Source organism: Terrapene carolina, unplaced genomic scaffold (assembly GCF_002925995.2).
Source record: "Terrapene carolina triunguis isolate 2854851 unplaced genomic scaffold, T_m_triunguis-2.0 Scaffold1080, whole genome shotgun sequence".
Lineage (NCBI taxonomy): Eukaryota > Metazoa > Chordata > Testudines > Emydidae > Terrapene > Terrapene triunguis.
The window spans coordinates 22,737-31,750 of NW_020665431.1; the positions used below are offsets into that span (position 1 = coordinate 22,737).

At 45.4% G+C, this 9,014-nt stretch overlaps 1 protein-coding gene across 1 annotated transcript in view; it reads left to right on the top strand.

The window, feature by feature from the left end:
- The window catches only part of LOC113408217 (ATP-dependent RNA helicase DDX25-like), a 27,318-nt gene extending 18,477 nt beyond the window's left edge, over positions 1-8,841 (top strand). Inside the window, exons 4-7 of the mRNA XM_026661391.1 lie at positions 2,879-2,993; positions 3,326-3,503; positions 4,470-4,707; positions 7,870-8,841. Of these exons, the coding sequence (XP_026517176.1) occupies positions 2,879-2,993; positions 3,326-3,503; positions 4,470-4,707; positions 7,870-8,049 (711 nt within the window). The 3' untranslated portion in view covers positions 8,050-8,841. The remainder of the gene's footprint in view (positions 1-2,878; positions 2,994-3,325; positions 3,504-4,469; positions 4,708-7,869) is intronic.
- The last annotated feature ends 173 nt before the right edge of the window (positions 8,842-9,014 follow it).

Here is a 9,014-nt window from a genome sequence, read left to right on the forward strand (position 1 = left end):
TCCCTTGACTGCTCCAACCCCTCTCCACACCCCCGCCCCCTGACAGGTCCCCCCAGAACTCCCGCCCCATCCAACCCTCCTGCTCCCTGTCCCTTGACTCGCCGCGCTCCCTGCCCCGCCCCCCCCAGCTCACCTCCGCTCTGGCTCTGCCTGCTCCCCTGAGCGTGCAGCCGCCCCGCTTCTCCACCCCCCACCCCCCCGCTTGCCACGAATCAGCTGTTCGGCGGCAAGCCTGGGAGGAAGGGGCGAGAAGCGGAGCGGCGCGCTCAAGGCAGCAGGCAGAGGCGGAGCAGAAGTGAGCTGGGGTGGGGAGCGGTTCCCCTGCGCCCCCTCCCCGGGTTACCTGCTGCGGGCAGCCCTCCCCACGCCCCCCAGCCCCAGCTCACCTCCGCTCTGCCACCTCCCCTGAGCGCTCCGCTTCTCCCCCCTCCCTCCCAGGCTTGCCGCGCAAAAGTCTGGGAGGGAGCGGGGTGGAGGGGAAAAGCGGCGCGCCGGGGGGAGGAGGCGGGGCCTGGGATTTGGGGAAGGGGTTGGAATGGAGTTGGGGAAGGGGCGGAGCCGGGAGTGGGGGGGCACGCGAGCACCCACCGGCGCCAGCTAAAGTCGGCGCCTATGCCCCGCGCAGCGCTGCCAATGCCCCGCGCAGCGCTGCCGATGCCCCGCGCAGCGCTGCCGATGCCCCGCGCAGCACTACCAGCGTGCTGAAGCTGCGGGGGAGGGGCTTTTGCTGCCGGAGAGGCCCCAAGTGAGCAGCTCAATCCGGCGCGGCTGCCCTGTCAGCCGCTTTTTGGTCTTTAAATAGCCGTCCGGGGGGAAATCCCGGACATTTTTAGCTTTTTACAAATTCCCCCCGGACGGCTATTTAAAGTCCCCAAACCCGGACATGTCCTGGGAAACCCGGACGTATGGTAACCCTAGCTAAACTTATTAGTTAAATTAAATCCCAAATATAGGACAAGTTGCACTACACTTCCAGGAACATTCTTAATGATAGGGAATAAATAAATATATATATGTAATTCTAATGTCTTCTCCCCTTGCAACTAAATCAGAGGTTTCACATGCATTTTAACCTGCGTTTCAGTTCCCATATGTTTTTTCTAATAATGTAATGAATGTGTCATGGATTTACTTGAATGAAGAAGCTAGCTAGCTGGTCAGCATGTATGTAATGTTGTTAAATACCTTTTTCTTAAATCATGTGACAGATATGGCAATTTCCTGCAATATCTTTGGAAGATATTTTAAAATTAAGTTTAAATAGCTTTGGCGTCCATTGATTATAAAAGCAAAGTTGTTGTGTTATTGGGGGATTGCATGCAACTTCTCTAGGGTGAGACATGGCCAATGTAAACCCCTGGCAGTGTTTGAGTTTCAAAGGACTATTTTAAACAATGTACCAAATAAAACTGCACTTTTGGGATGAACGAAGTTAGGTGGGTTTCCTAGGAAATACCTGTGGGAGAGGAGAATGCAAATTCCCACGTCTGGACTCACCCTTTTGAAGCTACACCCAGAGAAGAGAACCATTGTCTGGCCGATTATGTGTTCATGGTCTCTGCAGATCAAAGTCATAGGCTGTATAAAGGAGTGACTCTCAGATTCATGGGTGTACTTGTTCAGAGCAGAAGCTGTTATGAACTTGTGACCATAGGAAAAAACCTTTGGATAGGTTTGTAGGACTGAGCATCTTCCAGAGCCCTTGTTGGAGTTGGGGGTGATCTCTGGTAAGCTGTCAGCATGCATGTAGGTTTTTATTGTTTTTAATATTTTCTCTGTAATGCTTTCACCTTAAAGATAAAGGTGCGTGTCTAGAAAGGGCTATGTGGTAATGTGTACTTGTGGGCAGGTATGCTGTGTACAGCCTCTGAGGAGAATGCCGAGTAGGCCTGCTTAGGCAGTCTGACTTGCTGGAGAACTCTCTGTGTAGCCAGGAAACAATGTAGCCTGGAAAAACCCCAGTCAGGAGGGACAGAGACACAGGTCTCCACCCAAGAGAGGTGACCGCTATGGAGCTTGGAGTGGGTGCCCTTGCTGGACAATGGAGGGGGTATACTGGAGCAGTTGCCCTGAACTGTGACATACGTTAGTTGTTTTAAGTATGTTCAGCATTCCTTCCCCATCCTCTGCACTTTTTTTGCTTTTGAATCATGGCATATAGTTGAGATGCTGCCATCTTCCTACAAAACACAGTACATCTTAGCCTGGAAGCGAGCACAGCTTTGCAAGATACTTTGTCATGTAACTACTTTCTTGACCATGTCCCATAAGGTTTTCCTTTGCCTTAAGGCTGGAACAATCCTATGTCATATAGATCAGACTTCTCTTTTGTTCAGTCTCTTTTAACATCTGTTCATTGTCCTTGACATTAGAAAACACCATTTATGTGTTCTTCTTCCAGTTCTTCTGTCTACCTCAAATGGATCCGTTAGTGCACCAGATATTAGTATGTGTGTGGTGGGGAGGGGAGGCCCTGATGTTTAGCTTCAGTGCAGTTGGTAAACTTTTTCTGCACAAGGAGAGCTGCATTGGTTTGTTTCTTCCTGATGGGATTTCTAGAGTTTTTATTATGTTCATTATTTCTTTCTCTAGTTTCTAGTCTCCTTTCCCCCTAAAATTTCTCACTGCTGCTACCATCAATGCAGCTTCAGGGGAGCTGAGTCCAAAATGGTTGATGCTTGTGCGACCTGTGAGACTCCCATAGGATGGGATGGTAGTTTAATGTATTTATTTTATTGCACTGATTTTTACTAAGTGCTGCATCAGTTGCACAACACCTTCCATTTCATTCGCTTCATTTGATTGTAAACAATGCAGCTTATAGACTGCTTCCATATCTGCTGTTGTGTAATGTCTTTCTCACTTCTCTGTCTGAAAGTGTCTCTGTTTAGCTCCGACCTACGAGCTGGCTGTGCAGACTGGACAAGTGGTTGAAAAGATGGGAAATCTGTGTGTCAACATCAGAGTTGCGTATGCTGTCCGAGGGAATAGACGTATGTTTGATTCACTTTTCTCAGTAGATTTAGGAATAATCAATGTTAGTGTTAATATTATGTAACATTTATAGTCTAGAGGCCCCAGTCAAGACAGAGGACCCCATTTTTACTCCTGAGGGAATTCTGTGCCAAAAAAATAAAAATTCTGCACACAATATTTTAAAATTCTGCAAATGTAATTTGTCAATAAATAAATGTGGAGGTTCCAGCATAGCAGTGGGCAGCACAGGCCACTGACTGCATGTAGATGGGAGATCACCCTGCAGAACCTCCTCTCCCCCCCACTTCCCCTGCAAGATAAAGGCTAATGTAACTTCTCCATCTCTCAGTTCCAAGAGGTACCAAGATTGAAGAACAGATAATAATTGGAACGCCAGGGACTGTCCTAGATTGGTGTTTCAAATTGAAGCTGCTGGATGTGAAGAAGATCTCTGTGTTTGTGCTGGATGAAGCGGATGTTCTGATTGACACACAGGGCTTCTTAGATCAGAGTTTCCGCATTCAGAGGTAATTCTTTAGTTAGCCATCTGAATGCTGAAGGCAGAGTAAATAGTGGTTTAGTTTTCAAAATTCTCGGTTTTAACTTGCAAATCAATTTATATCTCTGAGTAATAGTTTTAGCTAAACCACTGCTGAAAAAACATTACATAATACTGTCCTAGTCAGATGTACTTGAAGGGGAAGCTAGAGAGAAACCTCCTTAAAGCCTGACTAAAAAAGTGGTTGAGTCTACCTTCCTTATTTATACACGCTTCCTATGGATGTGGCTTCAGATTTGGTACTTTCATAGCACTTGGTCAAAAGGAAATTGGAAAAAAAATTGGCTTCTCAAGCACCCTTGTTTAAAGTTGTGTTTAAAATCACCCTGGAACCCTCCAAATTCTCTTACAGTTGAGATGAAGAATTCCTTTGAATGTTAAAGGAAAGAGTGCTGGAAATTTCCCATTTCATGAACCTTTGACTTGGAAGCCTACATGAGCACTACTGTTTTATCTGCTGATCTTATAAACTCGATCTAAAATTAACATGGCTTTATGTGCATTATCAGTCCCCCCCCCCATCTCCCTCACGCTTGAGAGCGTGAGCTACAACCCATGCCACAGTTTCAAAGCAATGTCCACACCGTTACTTTTAGGGTGCTAACATGAGCCCTGCTAACACAAGTCAGTGGACCCAGGCTGGGAGGCTTGCTGCCAGATGCAGTGTAGAAATACCCTAAGAGCTTGTTTAACATTACAGCAGGGCTGTTATGATCTGTTCTGTTGCTGGATCTTAACTACTTCCATGTAACTTGATTGCATGGAGATATCGCACTGTGATAAACCACTTGTCACCTTAGACGATCCCTGTAACGGATGGAAAAAATTCGTAATCATAAGGAAAGGAGTGTTAGCACAAGAATGTGAAGGTATTGTGGCTTGAGGCTGTTATCCGATAAAAACACCACACAATTTACTAGCCTTTCTCTTCTAGAACATTACCACAGCATTGTCAGATGCTCCTCTTCTCAGCAACCTTTGAGGATACCGTGTTGCGGTTTGCTAAGCAGATCATCCCTGACCCCAATATAATTAAACTCCGCCGAGAGGAGATGACCTTGACCAATATCAGGCAGTACTACTTTTTGTGTGAGAATAAACAAGATAAATACAAGGCCCTGTGCAATATCTATGGGAGCATCACCGTTGGCCAGGCTATCATCTTCTGTCAGGTAAAGCTCTCCTGTCGCTGTTACTCATGCAGTAAAAGAGCCAGATTACTGTTTTCGTAGAAATGACAGTAAAAAATGACCCATCTTTCAATGCTGATATCAACAGAGTAAGGAGTTTTCTTATGGACAGTGCAAGAGGGCTTTTATCAGTGGGGTGTAATTTGAGGAATACTGCTCAACAATTGTTCCTCTACACTACACACACCCTTCCTCCAGACTCCTACAACTCTGCCCACAATGACTCCTCTTACCTTTAAGAGATGTCTACACCAAGCTGGGAATTACTCCTCCAGCTGGAGGGAGACAGAATGCACTGTCTTTGATTGAGCTAGCACACTAAAAATAGCACCGTGGCCGCCGCAGCTGCCCAGGTACAATCCCATCTGAGCTCTTGGGTACATGCTCAGGTAGCTATCCCATGCTGCCATCGGTGCTGCTGTGGCCACACTGCTGTTTTTAGCACACTAGCTGAATCAAAGCTTGCACAGATCTGTCTACCCGAGCAGAGATTTCTATCGCCCAGCTGCACTGTAGATGTACCTTGATGCTTTTCTGTGTTCTGGACTTAAAAGGTTCTCAGGCGTCCCAGTTGCCTACTTTGCTGGGTTCTTGTGTGACTTCTACATCAGTTTGCTGCATGCTTCGGTACGCAGTGGACTCTTTGGCACCACATATCTCACTCTTGAGTATTTGGGATTTGCAATGCCCAAGATCCCATTGCATGCTAGAACATGAAACAATTCAATTGAGAGGTGCCGTGCATGGGCTCACCACAGAGGCAGCCGGGCTCCTAAGCTTATATTTGAAGAGAGGGAAGCGGTGGTAGGCTACAGAGCCCAGACCCACCACAGGCTCTTCAGGCTTGCTTGGTGGCTGACTTGGGTCAGACCTTTATAGAATGTTTATTCAGTTTCACTCCTGACTGTAGTCATCTTTCAAAAAGAGTATTACTTTCCATCTCTCCCAGCAGTAGATGAAGCATATTACCCTGGATTCCACAAAGACACTTACAATAAGCCACACTTTATAGCTGTTTGTTTTTGGTACCCTGCTATTTATTCTGAGTATACTTATCCTAAATATGGTTTCTCATTATACTTCATGTTTAGGGCCCTACCAAATTCATGGTCATGAAAAAAGCGTCACGGAGTGTGAAATCTGGCCTTTTGTGTGCTTTTACCCTAAGCTATGCAGATTTCACGGGGGAGACCAGCGTTTCTCAAATTGGGAGTCCTGAGCCAAAAGGGAGTTGCGGGGGAATCACAAGGTTATTTAAGGGGTTCGCGGTATTGCCACCACCAGTGCCCAGCTCTGACGGCAGCGCCCCGCCAGCAGCAGCGCAGAAGTAAGGGTGGCAATACCATATCATGCCCCCCTTATTTCTGCACTGCTGCCTTCAGAGCTGGACAGCTGGAGAGCGGCAGCTGCTGACTGAGGGCCCAGCTCTGCAGTGCAGAAGGAAGGTTGGCAATACCATCCCATGCCATCCTTACTTCCATGCTGCTGCTGCTGCTGCTACTGGCGGCAGCTCTGCCTTCAGAGCTAGGCTCCCGGCCAGCAGCTGCTGCTCTCTAGCTGCCCAGCTCTGAAGGCAGTGCCGCCACCAGCAGAGGCGCAGAAGTAAGGGTAGCAATACTGCACCCCCCCCTGCAATAACCTTGCAACCCCCCCCCCACGCTCCTTTTTTGGGTCAGGGCCCCTACAATTACAACACCATGAAATTTCAGATTTAAATAGCTGAAATCATGAAATGTTTGACTTTTTAAATCCTATGACCATGAAATTGCCCAAAATGGGCCGTGAATTTGGTAGGGCCCTATTCATGTTCTTTGCTTTAGGATCCAACGGGCCATGTGCACTTACTCTTAAAGTTCTCTGGTTTAGAGCAATCAACTGAACTTTACCCTTTGTGTTCATGAACATTGGGAATGCTGAGTCACTCGCTGTGTTAGACGACACTGTCCCAACCTGTGTTCTGAAGGGGCTAGATGAAGTGTCATTAGCCTCTCTAATTTCCTGCCCCTTATTACATTTGGTGCCAATTGACTTTTCCCACTCTGGCTCTCTGCCAGCACACACATTATTATATTAGGTATACTGAGAGGTTACAGATAAGTCAGAGCCCCCGGCAGGATTCCATTACACCAACTGCTCTTTGTCTATTTCACCTGCTGTTGTTGGCCCAATTTGTTGTCCTTTTGGAGTCCTGACCTATATTGTGTTGTCAGGAAACATATCATCAGCTCCTAACCAGTTTCTTCCTCCAGGCTCCTGTGTGAGACTGGCTGCGCCCAACTCTCACAGCAGATCCCAGAGAAAATCTTTCCCTCCCTGGTTTTGGTGAAAGGGGAAGAGACTAGAAAACCAGCTGGAAACCTGCATAAAAGAATTAAAGGAAACAAACAGAACTGAGGCTTTTAATCTTTGTATTTTCTAAATTCAGCTACTTAATGTTGTAGTATTAAAAAAAGAAATGAAAACCCAACCCCTGTGTAGGGCAATTTTGATAATCAAACACTTCAGGTTGTTTAAATGTAAGGCATGCACACAAGAATCCAAGACACAATTTCTTTATAGGAACTTTAGTTCTCTATCTACTGTATTTAAAGGCGAGGGTTCAGAATTTCACAGTAGTAACCACTTAGCACCAGCTGAATACATCCTGTTTAAGTGGAATTCATGCTAGTTCTGTCTTCGCTAAACAGTAGGCCATTCCCATTCCCTTGTATTCAGCTAAATCTTTCCTGAAGCCATCCTAATTTAATTTGTCTCCGTTTGGTCTATAGACGTGGTCCATAGCTTTAACTCATTTTTTGTTTTCCAGCTGGTTTCAGCATGATCACTTTTGCTCTTTTTAGAAACAGAAATAGCCTTAGAGCAAAATCCATGGACATCTCCCTATATCCAGTATTTCTCAAATAGTGGGGCCTGAGTGGGCTCCCAGAAAAATTGATGGTGTGCTAGTAGGACTTGGACTGTGAGCCCACAGGTTCTGCCTGTGAAGTGCCAGACAGACATTCCTCTGAAATGCCATGAAAAAAGGAATAAAGTATTTTAGGGAATACATAAGTATGATGGTTGCAAGTGATTTAAAGGGGAGGGAATGTGTTTCCTCCCAAGGAGATTTTATCTCATGTACTTTCTTCCTGCATTTGTTTTTAGACTCGTAGGAATGCCAATTGGTTATCGCAGGAACTGAGTCAGGATGGGCACCAAGTGTCTGTCCTGAGTGGGGAGCTGACAGTTGAGCAACGGGCAGCTGTAATCCAAAGGTTTCGTGATGGAAAAGAGAAGGTCCTTGTCACAACTAATGTCTGTGCTAGAGGTATTGTCTCTAGCTAAACCATTTCTTTCTCAAAGTATTACAGTACTGAGAGCTTTGTTTTTCGAGATGGGGTACACACAGGGCATGCAAGCTTATTATTGTTCTGCATTACGGAATCCACCACGCACACCGAAAACCCACTGTGGAGTGCAGAAGATGATGACAGCTGCTTGGAATCCTGTAATCTCTCGCATATAGAGACCTCATCATAAGCTTTTCTGCTACACTGTTGTCACACACAGTGTTGGAGTCCAGTGGTCAATTGGTGGGGTTTTGTGGATTTCTAGATATAAATTCAACGAGTGTTTGGCAGAGCAAATGCTGATTCCTATAGCTTGCAGAAATAACACCAGACTGATTTCTTATTCCAGCCAGATGAAGTTAAGAATTGTAATTCTGTGTATAACCCCTTTGTATACAGCTCAGTGCCTGCTTCTTAGGATGGTGTTGCTTGTAGTGACTTTGAAGCCTTATCTACGCTAGCAAACACTTTATAGCCATAATTCACAGCTGGTACCACACAGTGGTATAAATACCGGAGTCCTGTTTACACTACAGCTTCCACAAATGGCGAATTACAGTTGTGAAATTGCTAATGTAGACAGTCAAAATGTGCATGTTTTACAATTGCCCTGTCTGAAAAGTCAGTCACAACAAATATAGTATTCCGAGGTAAAGGCAGATTTTCTTCAGTAAATTGATCCTTTGGGTAGAGATTTTCATCCACAAAAACCCATTGAGATAGTGTTGTGTATAAAAATTATACAATATGCACTCGTTAAACTAAAAGACCTTATTAGAATGTTGTTAGAAAAAATAAATAGTTGAAAGTCAGGGAGTTCAAAGTTGAAATTCCATAAACAACTTAACTCTGTTCTCATTCTCCATCACAATGTGTATAATCTTCCTAGCAATGCAGAGAAGTTTTCCTGGTTTTGTTTTAAAGTAGTTTAACATTTTAAAATGACCAATGAAAAAAGTA